Here is a 25421-nt window from a genome sequence, read left to right on the forward strand (position 1 = left end):
TTATAATACACAAATATAACTGAAAATAAATTTATGTCATTAATCCTTTTATTTAATCCCTTATCTTAAATAAACTATAAAGATAAAATCGCCACACAAAGTATACAATAACAAAAGTTTCATAACTTCATATATAGGGTTTCAAAACCTTTTAAAATCAAGAGTAAGAATCAAAATTACCAACAAACAGCAATTTGACAAACACTTGTAACAACTAAAGGAGAGTAATATTTAACTTTAGGACACAAAGCTCTGCACTGGGTTGAAATGTAGCACTGCCTCACGGAAGGAAAAATGCATAAATTTTATTTTATTTTTTTTCTTTTCTTTTTTTTTTTTTTTTTTTTTTTGGAGAGGGAGAAAGGAAGAAAGAAAGGGGAGAAGGGGAGAAAGAGAGAGAGAGAGAATCCCAAGGAGGCTCCAAACCCAAGGTAGAGCCCAATATGGGGCTGGACCCCACAACCCCGAGATCATGACCTGAGCCAAAATCAAGTCAGATGCTTACCTGAGTCACCCAGGGCCTGTCAAAATGCATAAATTTTACAAGACCAGTAAGTGTGGGAGGAAGAATGAGAAAAAAAATGGAGTCTGGGTAACAAAGGAATTGGGAAATTAATATACAATTCTGAAAGCAACCTAAGTTTACCCATTGCAAATCTTTCATTAAAACTTTACCTCTTAAGACAGGGTGAGTTTACACAAAATGAATAAAAGGAAAAATCAGCAACTTTGTGATTATACAACTCCTAGAAGGCAAAAGTTATCTTCCAGTCGAATTGTCTTTCTACAGTACAGTACTTCAGTGCCTTCATTTTTAAAAATATTTAATTATTTATTTATTTATTTATTTATTTATTTATTTATTTATTTATTTATGAGAGATGGGGGAAGGGCAGAGGGAGAGAATCTTCAAGGTGACTCCCTGCTGAGCACAGAACCCAACCTGGGGCTTAATCTTACTACCCATGAGATTATGACCTGAGCCAAAACCAAGAGCTGGATGCTTAACTGACTGAGCCACCCATGAAGAGCAAAAGTATATCAGGTACCAGCAGGTCATGTCTCATGCTGTATGTCAAAATTTCTAGGAGAAGCAACAAAGCTTTGGTATTTTTTTCCAATGGCTTCTATTATTGCTACTACAGATTAGGAAGATCCCATCCCACTATCTTCTCGGCTTCAAAGAGCCTGAAGAGATGGTAGCTCTCTGCCCTTCTCTGAAAAACTAGCCTATTAGACTAAAGATGGAAGAGATCATAAAATACAAAGATAAGAACATGAAAGTCAGAAAGAAACAAAGGTTTGAAATAGGCTCAGGAGAGAAGGTCACTGGTTTCACTTATTTTTGGGAGAATGTGAAATTACTCTAATTACTTATTTTCCCATGAAGAAATCATTCAAAAACCATCCTCTTTCTTAACTCTCTCATAATATTAAGCATTTTATCAAAAAAAGAAAGAAAATCACCTTTAAAAGAGGCAGACTACTATTACTAACCAGCTTTTACAAGAGATAAGGTTAACTTTTACCAAAAAGCTAAAGTCTCTGGACATGTGGCTGGCTCAGTCAATAGAGTATACAACTCTTGATCGCGGGGTTGTGAGTTTGAGCCCCATGTTAGACATGGAGCCTACTTAAAAAAAAAAAAAAAGCAACGAAAGTCTCCTAAAATAAATAATTTTTCCCCAGTATTTGGGGGCAGGTAATTTACCTATTTGATTAAAAGGAATAAATAGGGCAGCCCGGGTGACTCAGCGATTTAGCACCGCCTTCAGCCCAAGGCATGGGCTGGAGATCCCTGGAGACCTGGGATCGCTCCCTGCGTGGGGCCTGCCTCTCCCTCTGCCTGTGTCTCTGCTGCGCGCGCGCGTGCTCTCTCTCTCTCTCTCTCTGTGCCTCTCACTAGTAAATAAATAAAATCTTTAAAAATAAATAAATTAATTAATTAATTAATTAATATAAATAAAAGGGATAAATACTCTGAATGACCAGATAAGTATTAAGACCAATAAGCATACCCAAATTAAGTACTTTTTTATATACAAGCAAGAACCAACTAGAAAATATAATTTATACCTGAACTCAGTAACAGCAAAAATGACAACCTACCAGGAAAAAAACTTAACATAAAATATATGAGACCCATTTTAAAGACAACTAGAAAAGTTTACTAAGATGTCCAAAAAAGGCTAGATACAACACACTGAGTACCTGGATGGTTAGTCTCAAAATTATATTAATTACATCAATACACCCAAGAAGCAATACCAAGAAAAAATGTCAGCAGGATTTTCATCAAATCATACAAGTTTATATTGGAGTTCTCTAGGAAGAGAAAATGCTCAAAAGTAGTAAATTTTTTTTTTTAAAGATTTTATTTATTTATTCATGATAGTTACACAGAGAGAGACAGGCAGAGACACAGGCAGAGGGAGAAGCAGGCTCCATGCACCGGGAGCCCAACGTGGGATTCGATCCCAGGCCTCCAGGATCGCGCCCCGGGCCAAAGGCAGGCGCCAAACCGCTGCGCCACCCAGGGATCCCAAAAGTAGTAAATTTTTTTTGAAAAATACGACCAATAAGGGGAAGCTCCCTCTAAATATGAAATGGTATAAAAGAACGGTAATTAAAAGTGCATGGAATTGGTATACAAAGAGATATAAATCAATGGAATGAAATATGTCATGTCCAGAAACAGATCCATGTAAATACAGAAATGTGACATATGATAAAAAAGGCATGTCTCATCTTTTTTTTTTCATGTCTCATCTTTTAGAAAGAACAAAGTATTCAATAATAAGGCCAACAAAACTGTCTATAATTCTGATATACCATTATCAGCAAAAAATTTTAAAAATTAATCATATATAATATATTTGCAAGAGAAGAGAAAATGGGCTTACTATTTTCAAAGACATTTCATGGAAGTTATCAACATTTTAAACTGCATATCCTTCAAGTCAGCAATGGTATCTATCCTATGGAAATACATGCACACATGCACCAAGATGCATGCAAAGGATGTTCATTTTATCTACCTGTAAGAGCAAAAATACTAGAAGCAATTAGTAGGGTGAATTAACAGTTAAATAAACAATGACATAACCATAATGGCATAATAAGCAGTTAGTAAGAAAATAAAATAGAACTACATGTATTCAGATGACAAGTTCTATAACTTGTGCTAAGTGAAACAGGAAAAACTAAGTGTCAATAGTAGTTACCTTTTAAATTTTAAAATACAAAATGAAATTTTGTGTATATATAAATGCAAAGAACAATCGAGGAGGATACATATCAGTTAATAGGGCCCCCTTACAGGGAAAAGAATGGAATTGAAATCAGGTATGTGAAGGAGAGTTAACATTCTATAGTTTGTTTCTCAACAAGCATATCTCTCTCTCTCCCACCCTTCCTTCCTTCCCTCACTCCTTTCCTGACTCCCTCTCTTCCTCCCTCCCTCCAGTCTACCTCTTGCAATCTGAGAGTAAAAGAGCCTCTGTAAATAATGAAATCAACTGTGATTTTATTTTTCCAATTTGGGATCCTGAGGATAAACAAATTCTCATTGTTTTAGTAAAATCAAGAATGAGAGGAGCAAAAATAGGCTGATTACCTTAATACTAGGAAAGAAGGTAAAAAATCCATTTAGCCCTCCCCACCACCCTCCAAAGTATAACAGCAAAGCTTTTTCGATGGGAATGACCTCATCACCAGTACCAAGAATAAAACCCAACTGTTTTAAGGTCAGTGAGGAAATCCCATTCCATCTGCCACACAACTGACTCAGGGGCAGAAACTATAACCTAGGTCTCAGTTCTTTGGCCTCTATCCCTTGTCCATAACTATTAGATCCAAAGTGGACCTCAGGATTCTCTTCCTGCGGTATGGGAGGGGAGGGGATGCTTTTGCTGCAGCTAGATATGAAGGAAGAAATATATTACCATGGTGGATGCACATGGCCATCTTAAAACTCTACAAGAAATCACCCTGAAGGTAAAGTACTTTCATGCCTCTTCATGGCAGAGAGGGTCAAGCATAGGGCCCTGACTGAACTTGCTTGCAGGCCACTATATCTCATGGTATATCAATTAAATAGGCTAAAAAACTAAACTTTTTTCACTAAAGCCAGTTTGACTTGGGTTTCTCAACAGTTGTAATCAAAACATTCGTGTTGACAGGATGGAATAAGTAATACCTAAAACTACTTCTTGAACTGATTTTTTAAAGACTATGTAGAATTCCATTTTCTTTATCTACCATAATTTATCTAACTATTCCCTATTGATGACAGGTTGCTTATACATTTTATCACAAATCATGGTCAATGAATACTCTATTTTTAGGAATTCATATTATTATTTCTTTAGAATAGATTCCTAGATATGAAATTACTAAGTCACGGAATACTCCTACTTCTCTGCCTGCCTTCTCACCAATAAATTATTCACAACCCCGAGAGAAAAGACAAGCCAAAGACTACACAGAAAGCAAAGAAAAATTTCTACAGAAGCTGCACTATAATAAGCCTTTGGTGAAAGATTTCAAACTGACAACTAAGAAAAGATGCCATATGTCACCTGTCACTGTAATAAGAACACTTGGGTCAAGGAACAGAAGTCCAGAAGGGCTTATGGGTTGACTATGAGTTACAACATAACCATATGTAACTCATTATCTAACTTTTCAGTATTGGATATAAATCAAGTTGGTGATATCTGAGCTGCATGTTAATGGACCATTATCAACACCATCAGCATCAGTATAATGACCATTTTTATCTATATCCTACTTTTTTTCCCCTTCTACTTGTCCAAAGGCTTACAACCTTTGTGCAAAATTTCCAAAGATAGTGTCTCTCAGTTTTCTGACAAGCTAATTATCTTGCCTACACCCTGCTTCAGTCATTTGTTCACATGGGGATGTCATGTCACTACCAATGACTGAATCCTTCCATAATCTCAATTGCAAGCATCTGATTCTCCAATCAGTATCTCCTATTTTTCAGGTTCGTTCCCTCTAGAAACTCAATTCAAACAATCCTTTGACCCAACTAAGACCTATAATCCAATAGTCCTACTACATTTTCACTCTCCTCACCACCAAGTAGTCCTTACTTACTCCTTGACCAATTTAAATTGCAAAATTATAACTACTTTCTTTTTTTTTATTTATTTATTTGACAGAGAGAGTGCGCAAGCAGAGGGAGAAGAAAAGCAGGCTCCCTACTGAGCAAGGGAGCCTGGCAGGGTGGAAGGGGTGAGAGGGGCTTGATCCCAGGACTCCAGGGTCATGACCTGAGCCAAAGGCAGACGCTTAACCAACTGAGCCATCAAAGTGCACCAACCACTTCCTTTCATACTCCCCTACCTTCACTGCCCATCTCTGGCTTTTTCTCTCCTGTCAAAACTCTAACCCTGCCTGAATTTAAAAAATGATCTGCCTACTCTGTGCCTGTACTGCTGCAGCTAAATGAATGCAGCAAATGAAAAACACAACCATGTTGCCCGGTCTCACCTTAAATTTATGACTACCCACTTGAAGTGGATCCTCCATCTTCCTAGCAATTGTACAGCTTTTCACTTACCTATTTACTATCTTCCCCTTCATATGTCTTCCTCTTTATTTAAACCTATCAACCTTCTCCCCCGTACTCACTCTCAGCTGACCACCTTGCTTCCATAAGTCCCTACCCTGTAGTTTATTCACATAATTTTATCTATGCCCATATACACTACCTTGACAGTTAATTTTATTGTGCCAATCTGTGCCCAGGGTTTTAATTAAACATTATTCTGGGCATGTCTGTCAGGGTGTTTCTCAATAAGATGAGCATTTAAATTAGTAGATTTGAGTACAGGAGATTGCTCTTCCGGATGTAGGTGAGCCTCGTCCAACCTGTTGAAGGCCTAAATAGAACAAAAAGGCTGAGGAAGAAAAAATTCCCTCTCTCTGCTTGACTGTATTCAATCTGTCATTAGTCTTCTGTCTTCAGACTCAGACATGGAATAAACATATAACATTAGCTCTCCTGGTTGTCAGGCTTCAGAGCTGGACTGGAACTATGCCCTCAGCTCTCCTGTCTCCAGTTTGCCAATGGCAGATTACATGTATGTGTTTGTGTGTGTATATATGTATATAATATAGATAATGATATATAATATATAGATTCATATATATATTATAGTATATATCTCTCACAATAAGGAATTGGGAACTGGCCCATGTTACTAAGGAGCCTGAGAAATATATATATACATTGATATCAATATCGAAATAGGTATCAGAATAGGTACACATATACACACATATATATATCCCTGTGTGCTAACTGTGCTCCAAAATCCAGCCCCTCCATATGTGCGCTAGATTCCATACTCAGGGGCATTTTTCACCATTCTCCTGCATCACCTCTCTACCGGTCTCCCAGAAAAGTCCCAAAGTCCCATCATCAGTATATACACACACTGCAATGTCTTCCAACTTAAAAAAATACTCTTGGCTAACTGCTCCATTCTCAAGAGTCATCTATACTAGTGTCTGGATTTCCGTCCATTCCATTGTCTCTTAAATGCTCCACCCCACCAAAAAGGCTCTTACCAAGGAACCAATGACTTTCAACTTGCCAAATCCTACAGTCAATTCTCAGTCCTCACCTAGCTCAATACACCAGCAACATAACACAATTAGTCACATTCACCTTCTTGAAACACTTCATTAAGCTTCTGTGACTGGTGCCCGGATGGCTCAGTCACTTAAGTGGCTGCCTTGGGCTCAGGGTGTGATCTCAAGGTCCTGGGTTCAAGCCCCACAACTGGCCACCTGCTCAGCAGGGAGTCTGCTTCTCCCTCTGCTCCTCCCTCTGCTCCTCCCTGTACTCATTTTCATGTGCATGCATGCTCTCGCTCTCTCTCGCTCACTCTCTTTTTCAAATAGACTAAAAATATTTTTTTAAAAAAAGCTTCTATTGACGATTCTTGATTCTCTACCTACATCAGTAAGAATTCCTTCTCAGTACCTTTTGCTGATCCTTCCTTATTTCCCCAATCTCTAAACATCATAGCATTCTAAATTTAGGTCGAAGACCTTTTCATTCTCTATTCTTTACATTCACTTCTTTGAAAATCATAGTCTGATGGCTTTAAAATAATCTATAGCAGCAATATATAAGCAGCCTAAGCCACTCCTTTGAACTTCAAACTTGTATATCCAATTACTTACTAAAGAGTTAATTTCCAAAAGGCATATCATAGTCAATATGTATAAAAAGTTCCCCAAACTGCTCCTTCTATAAATTACAGTTCTCAGCAAGAGCACCTTCATCTTTCTGATTACTCAAGTCAAAAACCTTAGTCATCCTTGACTCTTTCTTTCACACTTCACATCAGATCAGCAAAAATTTTACCTTTAAAATAAAGCTGAAATCGACCTTCTCTCATCACCTCAGCAGCTAAACTCTTGGTTCGAGCCATATTACTCCTTACCTCCATGCTTCTACAGTCTAATCCCAAAATAGTAGCCAAAATGATTCTGTTAAAAGATAATTCAATTTAAAGGATTATATACCATAACCAGGTGAGATTTATCCCTGGAATGCAAGAGTGGTTCACCATAAGAAAATCAATGCAATGTATCACTTTAATAGAACGAAAGAAAAATATCACATAATCATCTCAATTGACACAGGAGGGCATATGAAAAATCCAACACTCTTCCATGATAAAAAAAAGACTCAGAAAACTAGGAGTGAAAGGAACTTCCTTAACACGATAAAGGGCATTCATAAAAAATCCACAGCTAATATATTCGATGGTGAAAGACTGAAGTTTTCACCCTAAGATCAAGAGCAAGACAAGAATAGTGAGCATTTCATAATGCATATGACTGTTGAATCACTATGCTATACAACTGAAACCAATTTAACTTTCATGTCAACTATCCTTCGATTTTAAAAAGAATTATTTTTAAAAAGACAGAGATAATCACTTTCACCACTGCTATTCAACACTGTATTGAAAATTCTGGCCAGAGAAATTAGACATGAAAAGTAAATAAGTAAAAAGCATTCAGGGACATCTGAGTGGCTCAGTGGTCAAGTGGTGATCCCAGGGAGTCCCGCATAGGGCTCCCCACAGTGACCCACCCTGCTTCTCCCTCTGCCTGTGTCTCTGCCTCTCTCTGTGTGTCTCTCATGAATAAATAAAATCTTTGGGAAAAAAAAAAAGATCTCCTACAATTCAATTACAAAGAGATAAACAACTCCATTTAAAAATGGGCAATGGACTTGAACAGACATTTCTCCAAAGAAGATATACCAATGGCTAAAAAGCACATGAAAAGATACTCAACATCATTAGTCACTAAGGAAATGCAAAGCAAAACCATAACAAGATATTAGTTCACATCACCACCTAGGATGGCTATTTAGAAAATATAAAATAAAAAAAGACTGGAAGAAAGAGGAGGGTCGCCTGGGTGGCTCTGTCTGGCATGTACCTTCTGCTCAGGTCATGATCCCAGGGTCCTGATATCAAGCCCCGAGTTGGGCTCCCCATTCAGCAGGGAGTCTGCTTCTCCCTGTCCCTCTGCACCCCACCCAGCTTGTGCTCTCTCTGTCAAATAAATAAAATCTAAAAAAAAAAAAACAGGAAGAAAGAAAGAAAAGAAGAAAGAAAGAAAGGAAAAATTATTTGAAGATATGGAGAAATTGGAATTCTTGCAACATCACTGGCTGAAGGTAAAAAAAAAAAAAAAAGGTATTACCAATGTAGAGAAGCAGTTAGTTCCTCAACAAACTAAACAGAATTATCATGTGATCCAGCAAGTACCCGCCGAGATATAGACCCAAAAGAACTGAAAACAGGAACTCAAGCAGATATTTGGGGATCCCTGGGTGGCGCAGCGGTTTAGCGCCTGCCTTTGGCCCAGGGCACGATCCTGGAGACCCGGGATCGAGTCCCACGTCAGGCTCCTGGTGCATGGAGCCTGCTTCTCCCTCTGCCTATGTCTCTGCCTCTCTCTCATTCTCTGTGTGACTATCATAAGTAAATAAAAATAAAAATAAAAATAAAACAAATCAAGCAGATATTTGTAAGCCAATGATCATTGCAATATTATTCACAATAGTCAAAAGTGGGAGGAAAAAAATCCAAGAGTCCATCAACAGATGAATAGATAAAACATAGCTTAATCACACAATGAAATATTATTAAACCGTAAAAAGAAACTGATACATGATACAACGTGGATGAACCTTGAAAGCATTATGCTAAGTGAAATAACCCAGATGCAAAACCACAAATATTAAAAAAAAAATTGAAAATAAAAATAAATTTTAAGAGCCCAAATATTATGATTCCAGAATGAGCAAATTCATAAAGAGAGATTATATTAGTGGTTACCAGGGGCTAGGCAGAGGGGGCAACGGGAAGTTATTGCTTAATTAACCAGTTAGTTAGAATTTGTTTGGCAGAAAGTTTAAAAAGTTTTAAAAATGTGCAACATAGGAAGTGTAATTAATGTCACTAAATTGTATACTTGAAAACTGTGATATTGGCACATTTTGTTATATATATTTTACCACTTTTAAAAAAAAAATCATTCAGATGATGGTGTTTCCCGACAAAACTCTCCAATAGTTTCCCATTTCCCTCAGACTGAAAACCCAAATTTTCAAAATATCCTACGAGGTCCTACACTATCTGTCCCCTGCTCTTTCCTGTCTGATTTTATCTCCTACAATTCTTAGACAACTATTATCTCACACCAACAGGCTTCCTCAGGGCCTTTGCCCCAGACAGCTACAGACCTAGCTCTCTCATTTCCTTCAACTCTTTACTCAAAAGTTCTCTCTTCAGTGAGGCCTGCCCTGACAAGCTGTTGTAAATTTGCAGCTCCCTTCTCCCACCCACACTTATCATTCCTCTTTTTTTTTATTATTCTTCAAAGGCATTTCACCTTCTGACATACTGGGCATCTGACCTCTTGTTGGTCTCTTCTCCACAAGCAAAAAGATTTGTGTCCATTTTGTTCCCTGTTGTATCCCCAGAGGGGATGTTGTATCCTTAATAAAAGGAGACGACTATTCAATGACATCAAAATCTAAACGGCCCTATTCGTCCCATCATCCTAAAATTAACATACCAAAGTATACAAAACCTGAAGTACCATGACTTAAAGCCTCCTAAATAAGCATCCTAAGATTTCACGACCATAGGGACTGGTATTTTCACATACTCAAATCTACCCGGAAGGAAGGAAGGAAGGAAGGAAGGAAGGAAGGAAGGAAGGAAGGAAGGAAGGGGTTTAAAGTGAAGAAATCCAATTTAATTTGCTAAATTACAAATTATCTCCCCAGACTGTTGCGTAATTACGGAGTGGATCCATTTCTGCAGCAGTAAAGGCTGGATGCAAAGGACACAATCCTAAAGGCCCACGACAGGCAACCGGTGGCACGGGCTGAGGGAGGGGAGCTCTGGGCAGGCAGCGGCAGGTGGGGGGCCCTTCCCCCGGATGCTCCTGGTGCCAAGGGGCAGGAGGACACCCGTCCCCAGCGCACGTCCTAGAGGCCTGCTTTGCAGGACTGAGCACCTCCGCTGTCGGAGACAGCGCGGGTGATACCCCAGGCCCCGGAGCAAGCTGAACCAGGCGTGCAGAGGACACGTTACCATGAGAAGAGTCAGTTCAACCGGTGTCCTCCTTCCGCTGGATGACTTGTGAAGCGCCACAAGAGAAGGCCCCGGAACCCCGGTATCCAGGCTAGAAACCCAAACCCAAAACTCCACAGACCTTATTCCCGCGCTGCGGAGCGCACGCCGCCGCGTCACCGCGCCCCGACGCACAGCTGCCCCCGGAGGCGGACGCCCCGCCCCCCGTCCTCGTCCTCCGAGGCAGCCCTGCCCCCAAGCCCAGCTGGCTGCGCGGCGCGCGTGCGCAGACGCTCTCGCTGCCGCAGAGTACTCCGGGGGATGTAGTCTCCGCGCGGACGCGGGTGGGCCGCCAGAGTCCAGCATCCCGGCGGAACCTGGAGAAGTCTGAACACTCTCGCCACCCCCGTCCTCATTCCCATCTTCACACCTGTCCAGTCACTTCACACTCACGCTCCACCGCCGCGAGCTGGGCTTCGGTCTCGGCGCTCCCGGAGGAAGAGCGCGAGACCTTCTCTTCCCTTCGCCCGGCTCTGCTGGAGGAGGCGGGGTCCACGGCCCGCCCCCTGCCGCCAACCCCCTCCCCTCCCGGCGGGTATCGGGCCGGTGCCCGGAGAGAGGCGGCGGCCCCCGCAGCGGCCGCAGGAGGGGCGGCGGCGGCGGGCGCCGCAGGCGATGCCCCTGCCCGGCTGCTCCGGCGGGGGACGGTGCGAGCGGCGGCGGCGGCGGGGGAGCTGGCGGGGGGCAGCGGCTGCGGCTGCGGCGGCTGCAGCAGAGGGGCCGAGAGCTGGCGGCGGCGGCGGTGGTGAAGGGCATCGGTAGCGGCGGTGATGGCAGTGTCGATGTGAGTGTTTTGCTGGCTGGGGACCCCGGGGCTGCGGAGCCCGAGGCTGGCGGCCCGGCAGCGAGCGGGAGGCCGGGGCGGCGGAGGGATGCTGTGTGCGCGGTGCGGCGCCGGGAGCCGGGAGCCGCGAGCCGCGAGCCGCGAGCCGCGAGCAGCCAGCCGCCGCCTGTCGCCGCCGACGGTCCGGCAGAGGCGGGAGCCGGGCGCTGCGGCGGCGGGCGCCGTGCATCGCGGCCCGGTGTGGGGGTCCCGGGCGGAGGCGGAGGCGGGGGCAGCGCAGGCCGAGGGGCGTCTGCGATTGTTCTCAACACCCCTCCCCCACCCCACCCCGTGTGTCTGTTTGTCACTTGCAGCTGAAGATGGAAAGAGCCAGGCGAAGGGGAGGCGGCGGCGGCCGCGGCCGCGGCGGCAAGACTGTAGGGGGCTCTGGCCTAAGCAAGAGTAGACTCTATCCCCAGGCCCAGCACTCCCACTACCCCCACTACGCGGCTTCAGCCACCCCTAATCAGGCCGGGGGCGCAGCCGAAATCCAGGAGCTGGCCTCCAAACGAGTGGACATCCAGAAAAAGAGGTTTTACCTAGACGTAAAGCAAAGCTCCCGGGGCCGGTTCCTAAAGATAGCCGAAGTCTGGATAGGGAGAGGCCGGCAGGACAATATCAGAAAGAGTAAACTGACTCTGTCCCTGTCTGTGGCAGCGGAGCTGAAGGACTGTCTAGGGGACTTCATCGAGCATTACGCCCACCTGGGCCTGAAAGGCCACCGGCAGGAGCATGGCCACGGCAAAGATCAAGCCTCCAGGAGGAGACAGAAGCACGCGGCACCCTCCCCACCTGTCTCTGTAGGGTCCGAGGAGCACCCTCATAGTGTCCTCAAAACAGACTACATAGAAAGGGACAATAGGAAATATTATCTAGACCTAAAGGAAAATCAGCGGGGTCGCTTCCTAAGAATTAGACAAACCATGATGCGAGGGACTGGCATGATAGGTTATTTTGGTCACAGTTTGGGCCAAGAGCAGACTATTGTGCTCCCAGCACAAGGAATGATTGAGTTTCGAGATGCCTTGGTTCAGCTCATTGAAGACTATGGCGAAGGGGACATAGAAGAACGAAGAGGTGGAGATGAGGACCCACTTGAACTCCCAGAGGGGACTTCTTTCAGAGTGGACAATAAAAGGTTCTACTTTGATGTGGGCTCTAATAAATATGGAATTTTCCTGAAGGTAAGTGAGGTGAGGCCACCTTACCGTAATACTATTACTGTTCCATTCAAAGCTTGGACAAGGTTTGGGGAGAATTTTATCAAGTATGAAGAAGAGATGAGGAAAATTTGCAACAGCCATAAAGAAAAGAGAATGGATGGCAGAAGGGCCAGTGGTGAAGAACAAGAATGCCTCGACTAGAGTGAAATTGAACTCCATCAGGCAAAATTTAAAATCATAAATTGGCTAAAAGTACTGATCCATAATCATTTGAAGAAGTTTATCCTCTTTTTTTTTTTTGGCGGGGGTGGGGGGGGACCTTTGTTATCAGTAATACCTCTGGTAGTTTATACTTCAAGGAGTCTGATTCTCATGTCATACATAGAACATTATAATTCTTATGGGAATTCCAACCTTCCCAGAGCTAAATAGTTTAGCTGCTTCAACTGCTCCAGACTATTGAAGTATGCAAATCAGCACAAAACGTGACATTCTGACCTTCTAAATACAATAACTAAGATTTACACTGCACTATGACATAATCCTGAGAAAATATACATATACTTAATATGGAAGTGTGAATTTCTATTTAACAAGTTTCCCCAAAAAAGTATTCCATCCCTACTTCATTAAAAGCTGCTAAGCTTACCTGTAGGGCAGTTACCACAGAAACAGAAATTGACCTCAAGTATAGTATAAATATATTTCTCTATAAAAGTACATATAGAAATATATTAGTCATTCTTTGGATAACTGAATATCAAAAAGGACCAAGAAAGAATCAAATCTCACAGTTACTATAGTATTCTATAATTTCAAATTTTGTGGTAACCCTGCAGTTTATAGTTGCCATATCAAAGCCGTGGGAGAATTTTAATTGGTTCTTCTAAATTAGTTGTGATCCCATCTTTACCTCTATTCGCTGTACCACGTATTTTTATTGGCATTCCAGAGTCTTGGGAATTACTTTTATGTCACTGTTGAGTGGGAGGCTCCATCCTATGGCTTTGCTATGGAAATCTTGGTGTTTTAGCCTTTTGCGCTAATTTGAAGGTTGTGAGAGGTTTTTTCCCAAAATATATCATGGACTCAAGGTGTTATATTTCATGTTTCTTTAGCACTATTTCAGAGGGGTTGGTGCACCAGTTAACTGATACAAAAATACATCTGTAATAATACATTTTAGTAGCACTTTTGCAACTGCTACCCTTAAAACCATGTCAACACTTCCAATATAAACCTGGCTTTTACAGGTATTTTAATTCCAAAAAAAAAAAAAAAAACTCTTTTTCTAAAAAGCATTTAGAATACAAATTTTCAGCCTGGGAAAAATTATTTAAGGATTGGTTATAAACATATTTGAAAGGAAAATTCAGGCATTTTCCAAGGTGCTCTTTATGATACTTAAAAGTTTACTTTACACTAGACTCACCCATTTACCTGTATTAAAAATTACTCTCCAGGAAGTGCCACAGCAATTTTACAATACCTAAGCAATTTTTAAATAAGTGGAGATAGTGTATATGTGTACCAACCCACCCTGTATTAACTGACTGGAATTTTATCTGTTGAGCTGCATTTTATTCTGATTGAAATTACTGTCTTTTATCTTGGCTTTATTCACCTCCCACACAATAAGTCCATATAATCATGTTTAAGAGCCAGACACTGATTTCAACCCCCAAATATAGCTCTCATTGATGAGAGCTGGCTGCATGGATTGAGATCAGAATGTAGCTCTCCTTTTATATGCTATAAGTAGTTCAAAATCATTTTAATAATTTTTTTCTTCAGAAGTTCATCCCCAAATATATTTAAGCAGGATCAGTAAGAGACCTTTGTGAATTAAGAATTTTACTGACTCACCTTATTTAAAAAACAAGCAATCAGTAACCCAGACATATATGCTGGTATTGGTTTTCAGATTGTATTTCACATTTCCTCAAGTAGTATGAAGGAATCTCATTACTTCATTATAATTGTGGACCATCTGGATTACTACGGAAAAACTGAAGGTTAGAAGATAATGTTAGTACTAGAGTTAATAGCACATGGTGGGTGTTGAGACTCTAAAAGTAGCAAGGATCTTTAAACAGTCCTAACTGTAAAATAACTATTGTAGACTTGATAAAAAGTAGTTTTTGGTATATGAAGGAGTGATGTGCACTTGAATTACTGTACTACTGATTGTTATTGCTGCCCATCATAGTGCCTATTAATAATTACCAACCTGTCAGATTTTGGCAAACTGGAGCTATGAATGTCCCAGTATTCGAGTGTTCCTATCACTATTGCTATGACTATATACTCTCTCTTAACACCTTCCCTCCTAAAATATTTATATCCATTAAGTCTAAATGATTTCTTTTTTAGTTTTTAGTCTGATAAGATTTGAGTGTTTATGTGTATGTATATATTTACATACATGAGTGTATATATACATATACATAAAACTATGTCAGACTTAAATATATTTAATTCATTGTATATAAATATTAATTTTGCATTAATTATTTAAGTAAAGAATTAGTTAAATAGCCAAATCTTCAACATTGTATGTATACTTCACAGCTATTACCATCTCAAAGCTATAGATTGGTAGATGCGTATATACCGGCAACTGGATATACTTTAGAATCACTAAGCCTTCTGCCAGTCCTTTTGTTTCATTTTTTTATCTGTATTCATTGAAAAATGAAATGATGTTATGATTTTTTGATACTTAAAATTCCCAATTATCCATTAGCCATAATCCAATAAGATCCAGTCAAAACTCTGGTATTAGGACATGTATTGCCATGTATCTTATAAAATAAGCTACTATTTTTATCTGTGCAATATACATTTTATTTATTGTCATTTGTAACATAAATGAAGCTGCAAGTGTACATGGTATTCTTCAAAATAATAGAATCCTTGCCTTGGAGACATTAAACTCTTAAGGCAACTGGATGTTAGAAGTCAAAAAATGAGCATTCAAGGTAGTAACCAAAATTACTATTTCACTGTATAATTCTAAAACACTGATGATGTTTGCACATAATAACCCAAGTATAATGTGGTATAGACTCAAAACTGTAATAATATAAGCTAATAGTATGAAATTTGGAAACGGGTTCCTCATAATAGTTGGCAGTGTGCTCCTAGCAATTGAAAGCAGCACTAATCTGTTGCTTATATGCAAAAGATGCAATGTATTATAAAAGTATTAAAAATTCTGCCACATTTTATAATTTTCCTTGTTAAAGCCCCAAACTGCCATGTCCCTTAAACTTGAGTCAAACACAAGCTTATTTGCACTAAAGAGCATGGCCAAAAAATAAACGACAGGGTGGAAAAGCTAGTTGGAACCTCTTGAAATAATTGGTTCTAATGGAAGAATTTCACATTTGTCTATTTGAAAGCTATATGGTCCAGGCAGACAATCTGTCAGTTCACTAATTTAATAATGCACTTTACCTTTTGTATATAGAAGATGTACATTTATGCCACTTGACAGGTGGGATGTGTTTCAATCTATGTAGTTAGAATATGTAGGGTGATCTCTTGCATGCAGATGTTTGTGTTGGAACTGCTATAATAACAAGTTTCCATTAAATCAGTGTAATGGAGGAGGGTAGAAGATGCTTTTGAAACAAACCCCAATACATTTAACAAACACTTTTAAAGTAGAGTTCATATCTGTATTCTTAAGAACTAAAATCAATAAAAAACTATGTCTAGCCCAGATTAGTATTACAGTTGAGACTATAGTTGAAACTCCCCATAATACCCATAATACCCTGAAAGTTAATTTTGAGAATCTGTGCAGACAAAAAAATTTTTAGTAATTCTGTTTCATTGTTGATGTGTGTTACAATGACTAATGAAAAGACAGTACATAATACTGTGTTAGCATTAAAAATATGGTTGGCTGATACGGTGTCATTAAGAAAACACCCAGACTAAAGAAATAAAGTTTCAAATTAAGAAATCCAAAGAACCTAAGAACCATTGCTAAAATAAACAGTACTATTTCAAAAATTGCAGAACTAACGTTCACCAACCAAAAAGGGTATTGGGAGATTTAGTGTATCCTTTCATCCTAAAAACTTCCTGAGATGTACATTTGAAAACTAGATAATTGTTGCTTAATAATAGGTTGTATGTACTTTACTAAGAAACACTGTGTACTAACAATTCATTGAGAATATGCTATATTTACTGCATTCATTTTATATATATGGATAAGAATACATTATATATAATCATTCTATCTTAATATATTCATGTATTTATATTGTAATTTTGCAAATATTTTCAGTAAAATAAACATTTATCTGAGCTGCACAATTTGAAGAGGATGAAATTGGAATACACCCTCAGACACTCATTTTTATTAAGCAGCTACCATTGAAAGTTGATGTATGTACTATCACTCCTTTAGATTTTGTTTTATGGTTTTTTAATATTTAAGTGATTAGGACTTAATTTGAACTTTTAAGTGGTGTTCTGATAATAATTTTTATAAGTGTGAGATTTTTTTTCCCTGCTTATTTCAAAATGTCTTTCATTGGAACTATTTATAAAATCCTATTCCAAGCTTTATGTAAGGGCTTGGCTTAGTCACCACATACTCTGTCTATACCAAAAAACCAAACATCTTTGGCAGGATAAAATCTAAAGTAAACCACAAAGAGAAGTTAAATTTGGTTCTATGCCAACAGAATAATACAGGTTTAATATTTATCACTGCCAAATAAGATTCTGTAAGTCCTGAAGTTTCCTTAAAGATTTCTTGAATTTCATAGTAAAATGGTGGCTGATGGCTAACAACTCAGAGGAAGCAAATAAGGATGTTAGCATACTGTTGAGACAATCCGTAGTCCACAGTACTGTAGCAACGAGGTACAGGGAAAAATGTGTTTTTCCCAAGTTAAGTTTGTGCGAAATTTGAGTTTTTAGTTCACAGTTATGGTCAGAAAAAGTAAACATACCAAAATTTATGTAGGTGGATCTTGGAAAAAACAATTTATGCGTTAGTCTGCTGTTATCTTGTATAATGTAAAAAAAAAAAAAATAGTCTTTTTTTTCTTAATTTGACATGATTGTTAAAATTATTTATTTTAGTAGTGGGTTTTTAGTCAATATTTTTGAATAGGGAAAACATGGTACAAAATTTAAATGCTACAGTTAAGGAAAAGTAATAACACGTGTTACCCATTTCTTGTGTATCCTTCTAGAGTTACTCTGAATATTCAAGCATATGTGTATAAACATACATTCTTTATAAACATACAAGTGAAAATATATACACTGTCCTGTACCTAGTAGTATCAATTTTAGATGTCATTTTAAGTGAATTTTTTCCCTTTTACTCAGATACCATACTTGATCTAGTTACCATAGCACTTAATTTGAACTATATTATTACACCAAGGGAACCTCAAGGAAATTTTGAATGAATCCCACTTATATTTACTTAAAATGCAAATCTTTGTATATATTAATTTTAAAATGTATAAATATTTAATTTCCCTTCCCTATCCCTAACCACCTTGCCTTTCCTGTCTTCCCATCTTCCTTCCCACAAAAGAGTATTGATCTTTTTCCTGAAGTAATATGGTTCAGGACTGGCAGGATATTAAGCTATTTTACCAAGTGTTATTTTAGGTTAACTATGTTCTCCAATGAAAAACACGTGTATTTAAAAGCTTTAACAAATTATCACTTTCAGTCAAGTTTTACTAATTCTGCTAATATTACCTTATTTTTATCCAAAGACCTTGCCATTATGAGAGCAAATGAGCACTAGACTACAGTGAAAAGTTATGCTACGACTGTTGAAATATCTTGATTTGTTAACATGAGCTTTTATCTTAATGATGATAAGGTTATTAATAAATAATTCATTTAGCAATGTAGTCAAATCCAAACTACACAAAGGGGTTAACACTAGTTCTGATTGTTTAAAGCATGGATTCCCCACTGAAGGACTCAGAGTCATCCAATGTCCTTGGGACCAGAAGGGGTACTACAGTGGTTTGGAGAGAGAGTAAAAACTTTGGGACTATGAGGTTACAAATAAATTAAACTATATCCTTTCTCTGCTAGAAAAGTATAAAACACAAATTGATTTTTTTAAAATGACATTAGCATAATGCTTTAATAGTTTTTCAAAGGCTCCCCACCCAAAAAAAAATCATTATTCTCTTTTCATTCATATCAAGCATGGATTTTAAAGTCACTTTTCTAATAGCCGCCAAGAAAAAAATATCTGACAAATTGAAAGTCCCATTCTAGAACCTTGAAGGATACTATCTAGTTTTAAACCAAATCAACCAGAGTAAAAGATCCAGTTCTATTAGAAATACCTTAAAATATATGAGGATTGAGGAGGAATCTTTTTAATAGATTTGTATCTAAGTTTTATGAAAATGTTCAAAGGTCTAAAAAAACTCAAACATTGGTTTAAGCTTTAGAATAATATCTCCAAAATTGGTGGCATGATTTTGTTTATAAAATGAGAGGTGGTTAGAAGACAGAATCCTCTTAAACATATATTTTTAAAGCATAAATGATGAATAACTCCTCATCCTTGGCAGAAACTATAACATTGGTAAAAATTTCCAATTTTTACTTGTTCAAGCTTAAAATGGTTTATCTGTTTGGCTTCTTATTGAAAGAAGGGGGTCAAAAGGAAGGTAAATTGTCCTGCAGAAATGAGTTTGGTTAAATTTAGGCTAAAAGAATTAGGAATTTCCCATCCTTAATCAAGGAGTTTCCCATGTTAGTACTTTCTGGTAAATTATGTTTTTCCAAACTTCATCTTCTTTCAAACATCCTTTGTGAGAAATTGCTTATTCTTATTGAGGCCAGTGACATCTACCAGTGAATAAAAACTTACTTATAATGAAATTAGTGCTGCTACAGTGAAGTAGGTTTGTGATGTGAATATAAAGAAAATATTCATTTAAATGGAATATACAGTTTCTTTTCTGTTGTTGACTTATTTCTAAGACTGAATAGGAAGAGCCTGTCTTCTGGTTTTTCCCCCTATATAGTTTCTATGTTACTCTTTTCAAAGTTTTCATTGTTCCCAGGAAATAATAGGGGATAAAGAAAAGGGAAAGTAATCCCTAAGAAAAATGCTCATAGTAGTTAAAAGTTAGAGTTGCTCAAAGTGAAGATTGGGGAAAAAATACTTTTGCAGGATTTGTCTTTATCAAAATGATGGTATAAACCTGTTTGTTTTATTTTACCTAATTAAAGACAATTTTTTTGAGATTCCTATATTCAGTAATATTTAGTATTTTATATTTCTTCGAGAAAAATGGTTCTGTAGTATAATACATACTCTTCAGAATTTTATTTATTATTTGTTGTGGATTTGATGAGGTTGTTGCCTATAGGTAGCAAATATACAAGTAAGAGAAGAGAAAAGTAGTGGCTTATTTTGTTTGCCTATAACAAATGAAATCAACAAACAAAATGAGAGAAATAAGACATTCTCAAAACTAAATCCCTACTTATTTAACCTTTAAAAGATCATTTGAAAAAAATAATAAGACCTAATTTTGCCAGTGGATGGCCTCTCAGCAAACCATTGAACTTCAGTAGGATGGCTTCCTTTTATGAAAAATGAGCAAGGGGCTCCTGGGTTGCTCAATCCATAATCTGTTAAGCATCCAACTCTTGATTTGGGCTTATATCATGATCTCGGGGTCATGAGATCGAGCCCTGTGTAGGGTTCTGCACTCATCTCTGCTTAAGATTCTCTCCCTTTCTCTCTCCCCACTCCTGCTCACTCTCTCTAAAAGTAAAATAATTTTTTTAAAAAAATGAACAAGATCATGCTAGAAGCTAAGGTTCCCTCCTACTCTAAACTTCCAAAATTCTGTATCAATAGAGTATGAAAGAAAAAATAGAGAATTGGAAAGTGTAAGACAGTCTCTCTTTATATTAAAAATGATAATGCAGCAACCTGTGATGATACCCAAAGAACATGCAGAAGTGGCAGTTTTTAATCATATGTATATATCTTTTTAGCCACACAAAATCAGATTTTGTTCCTAGTCCTTTTTAAGATCAAACTGTTATACACTAACTATACAACTATCCTATGCTTTAATTTCTTACAGAAATATTTTTTATCTATATGAGGTCTTATTTTTTGGAAGCATCACTTTCCATGGAAGCATGTTGTTTCTTACAGTTCTTTTTACCATCTTACTCTTCCCACTCCACTTATTTCGATATTTCACTGCCACATTTTTCCTGATCCCCAGCAGCATTAATTGAGATGACTACCTTATTTACCAATACACATTTCTACACATCCTGTGATCATTTCTTATATTCTGCATGGCAAAAGAATTTTAAAAATTAACATCATTTCCTGAAATGTCACTGTACCTGAAATAACCTTAAAATTACATTGCTAAATAAAACACTGCTACTATCAGTGCAGGGTCCCCCTGAGAATAAAGTACTACCCTTGACCCCTATTTCCTTGGTCTGTTGAGCATAGTAAGTTACAAGTAATGACGTTGAACAAAGGAAATCAGGAGGGTCACTGAACTGTGAACAGTATGGTTCTACTTTAGAGGACTTGTTAAATAAAAGGGTATGCAAAGATAAGACATAATAATGAGCTTGTTTTGTTTTTAGCCTTGAGAAACTACCAAGGTTGATGATTGAAGGGGAAGAGAAGAACACACAGATTTTTTGTCCCAAATGCATTTACGTAGGTGCCCCAATTCTCCAGTGGACAATGTGCCACCACCACTCTCAATAGAAAAAATGGAGAAGAGAGACATCTTTCCCCCTAGACTGCTGTTGCTGGTGCCCATTTGTTTATCAAAGACTGTGCTTAAGTGTAACCAAAGTATTTTGAAATGTGTATACATATGTGTATTTTATTAATTTCAAAAATATCTGTGCACAAAAATTCCATTGCAGACATATTCCATATACTGAAACAGCCTTTAACCTGGTGGTGGTTCACAACAGCAATATGGTTGATCAGTTCTCAACAAATTATATAGAGTGAATTGGCTAATGTATACATTTTTATCTCCTCTATTTTCTCAAAATAACATACAGCTTAGGTTCTTGATGGTTTCTTCTTCAATACTGTTTGAAATCTAAGTGGGATATGAGAGAACAGTTTAGTTTGGCAGTTATTTGCCCTTGCCATTTTGTAGAAATTGTCCTTAGCTTCCCATTTCAAACATTCAGAGCAACTTTACCAAAACACATGTAAGTGCCAAAACTACCCAGCAAATAAAACAACAGAACCATAAGATAATAATTTAGGAATAAAGATAAGGGTATGTACAAGACACCTAGATAAAAAAAAATTCCTTATCATTTGCTAATTTGCTTCAGAAGCTGCTGTATTTTATTTCTAGGTTTTTCGGACTAGCAATGTGATTTATACCAATGATTGGCAGTCTAGAATTTCAATAGGACAAAATAGTTTGAAATTTATTATGGAATTTTATCTATTGCTGTTCTCCAGAAAGGATAAATCGTGTTATAATCATCTATAAACATAGAATTCTAAAACTCCATCACTCATAATCTTCCTCCCTTCTTTTTCCCCCTCTCATACACTGTACCCTATTGAAAGTGGGTAGGAGCACTAATTTCTCCCACTACCACTATGGCCCCACTCCATCCTATTTATTTGTTTGGGTGACAATTGAAACACATTAAAGAAAGGCTAAAGAAATCACCGTATGAACTAGATCTATCGACTAAGAGGGGGTACTACTTCACTCAACTAATCTCAAACTCTTAACCATATTTCTATACAGCAATTTAGGATTAATAGAAACATTTCACTTGGGAAGATAGGAGCTGAAAGGTCAATTAATCCAACTTTTGAGTACACAATGGACCTTCAGGAAATAATTTGGCATGATTGATAAGTAATTTCAAAAATTAATTTAGCTTCTAGAAGAATTGCACCATGACCATTTTTAGAGAAGGTGGTAACAAAAGGAATGGCTGATCAAAATGTATTAGTACTAACAACTATTATTTATTGAATACCTATCATACGTTAGGCATTGCGGAACCCCTTGTAACTGTTCTAATCCTTATAGCAACCCTATTACCATCCCCATTTTAATATGATTTTCCAGAGATTTTCAAAACTGGTTCAGTATTTCAGAACTAATATACTTGAACACAAATTGACACCAAGCTAAAGATTGTGCTTATTCCAGTTAGGCCAAACTATCTTTAAGAGTTCTCTAAAATTTAACCCCTTGACTAATAAAGCACAATCTACCCTTGAACACCCCCAGTAAATCTGCCTCAGATTACTAGGAATTACTTTATCCAAAACTAATCCCTTTACCACCAGGACACACTCCCTATCTAAGGGTTCATATAGTTAATTGAAGTTCAGTACTAATAAATACAATTTATTTGACCTTTAGTTTACAGATTGACCAATCTCAACCAAATATTTTAGATAAATGTCAATAATTTTTTTTTGTTTTTTTTTATTTTTTTTAATTTTTATTTATTTATGATAGTCACAGAGAGAGAGAGAGAGAGGCAGAGACACAGGCAGAGGGAGAAGCAGGCTCCATGCACCGGGAGCCTGATGTGGGATTCGATCCCGGGTCTCCAGGATCGCGCCCTGGGCCAAAGGCAGGCGCCAAACCGCTGCGCCACCCAGGGATCCCCAAATGTCAATAATTTTGAAAAGAGATCAGATGATGAGAACATAGATGGATTACCCCAATATAACCCTTAAAGGCAAAGGAGACATATTACTATTTACTATGGATCTACAATTTTATTTTCACGAACCAAAATCAACTGATCATGTTGAATTGATTTGGCAATAAGTCTTGTCATTATTAGTGAAAACTTTGTTGTTTCTTACAGTTCTTTTTACCATCTTACTCTTCCCACTCCACTTATTTCGATATTTCATTGCCACATTTTTCCTGATCCCCAGCAGCATTAATTGAGATGACTACCTTATTTACCAATACACATTTTTCTCCATTGCTCCAGGCCAGTGGTTTTCAATTATTGGTGTAATTAAGGGTCACCCAGAGGATTTGTTAGCACACCGATGGCTGGCCCCCACTTCCTACGTTTATGGTCTGTAGGTCTGGGGTGGTGAGGAGATGACAAAAAATTTGCATTTCTGACACATTCCTAGGTTAGCTGATGCTGCTAAAATGGAGAACACACTTCAAGAAACACTGTAGGTCGCTGTGATTTTACCTTAGCTACAAAAGACTGTGAAGGAGAAATGTGGTCAAACAACTATAGCACCTTGGTAGAAAGAACACTCAGAACTATTCATTCTGCCTTGAGAAGTTGACAAACCTATAACAATATTTTTTATAAATTGACTAGACTTTGGATAAAAATCACTTTCTTTTTAACCTTTTGTTACATTTAAAACTTTCCTTCTCTCTGATTTTTTGACAGCACTCGAGATAATTCTTATATGGATTAATAATTATGAATTCTCATATGAAAAGTTTAACATTCAAATTTATGGAGACTGAAACGTATTTTTAATGTATTAAATAACTGGTATATAAATCTTAGTAAAGGAAAGTAAATAGTTTCTTTACTCAACAGTTGTTAAGAAGTGTTAGTGAATATTAAATATTACGACTTTAAGGGGCCTTAGGATTAGTTTAGTTCCTCAATTTTACATTTTGTGACATATGTCATGTAGCTCAAATGGTTCATAATAACTAATGTAAGCCAAGTAAAAAGAAAATAAAGGCAAAAGCTTAAAATGCTGATTGTCTCAAGATATATAAATGATAAGAAATATACTAATTTCTTTTAAAAGCATATATTTTCACCATCTTCTTGTGTCTTACCTATATGTGTAGGATAGAGGAACCATAGATATACTGTAATATATTTATGGTACTTTTTTCAAATTAACAGTGGAACCCACTGATTTAAATTTGAAGATACTTCCCCTGGATGCTCATTGAGCATATTTGAAAATATAACTAACTTAAAAATAATTTATATTATATTTACTAACCTGTGGACATTCTATGATTAATGTGTTGATCAAAATTAATAAAACAATATTTTGCATATAAATCTATATAATTAATATATATGACATAACCTTATAGCTGTCATTCTAGTGGATCACATTTTATCAGAAATACTAGATCATTCATATATACATATTTGGCAGTTATGCAAGTTCATTAACTTCTCTTTCCAACTACTACTACTTCGATGATTAGTGCTCCAAAACAATGAATGGATTCCTAATTGTGAAAAAGATGAACATAACAGAGATAGTCACCAAGTCAAAAAGGTCACAGGCAGTATAACTTTTTTAAAATTTTCTGTCCTCTTTATAAGTACAACTTAAATTTTAGATTTAAAAAGTTTAAGGCTTAGAATTACAATCTGAGGAAGCTTCAGGCAGAAGAGAGATTTATAGGAGATTTACAGGAAATTTCAGCTCAACATGAGAGCAAACTTCAAGAAGTAGTGTTGCTTCCATGAAGCTGAAATTATTTAAGGCAGAGAATAGACGTGCACTTAATTTAGAATGCATAAAGGGAATTAATAAATCAGGAAAAAATGGATTGTTATTACCTTGAAGATTCTTTTCAGTTCTGAGAGACAGGATTTCTTGGGAATACTTGGAACTTTTATATTCAGGTCTTCTGTTAATGTATCAAGTTGGATAAAGAAGTATGATTTCAGTTTTTCTAGTATTATTCT

At 37.6% G+C, this 25421-nt stretch overlaps 2 protein-coding genes across 8 annotated transcripts in view; one reads left to right on the forward strand and one right to left on the reverse strand.

Annotated features, from left to right (window-relative positions):
* Nucleotides 1–11185, reverse strand: part of WRN (WRN RecQ like helicase) — a 140115-nt gene extending 128930 nt beyond the window's left edge. For 2 of the 4 annotated variants that reach the window (XM_025421640.3, XM_025421542.3), the window contains exon 1: nt 10668–10860. In XM_025421640.3, coding sequence (XP_025277425.1) covers nt 10668–10670 — 3 coding nt within the window. In that variant the 5' untranslated portion in view covers nt 10671–10860. Of the gene's footprint in view, nt 1–10667; nt 10875–11076 lie in introns of those variants that run through there. The other 2 variants (XM_035699760.2, XM_025421731.3) reach the window with 2 other exon arrangements.
* Nucleotides 11186–11353: 168 nt separating this feature from the next.
* PURG (purine rich element binding protein G) overlaps nt 11354–25421 on the forward strand; it is a 37145-nt gene continuing 23077 nt past the window's right edge. Inside the window, exons 1-3 of one of the 4 annotated variants that reach the window (XM_025421888.3) lie at nt 11354–11490; nt 11844–12713; nt 14617–14707. In XM_025421888.3, coding sequence (XP_025277673.1) covers nt 11850–12713; nt 14617–14707 — 955 coding nt within the window. In that variant the 5' untranslated portion in view covers nt 11354–11490; nt 11844–11849. Of the gene's footprint in view, nt 11491–11843; nt 19965–25421 lie in introns of those variants that run through there. The other 3 variants (XR_003126027.3, XM_025421876.3, XM_025421961.3) reach the window with 3 other exon arrangements.

Source organism: Canis lupus, chromosome 16 (genome assembly GCF_003254725.2).
Source record: "Canis lupus dingo isolate Sandy chromosome 16, ASM325472v2, whole genome shotgun sequence".
Taxonomy (NCBI): Eukaryota; Metazoa; Chordata; class Mammalia; order Carnivora; family Canidae; genus Canis; species Canis lupus.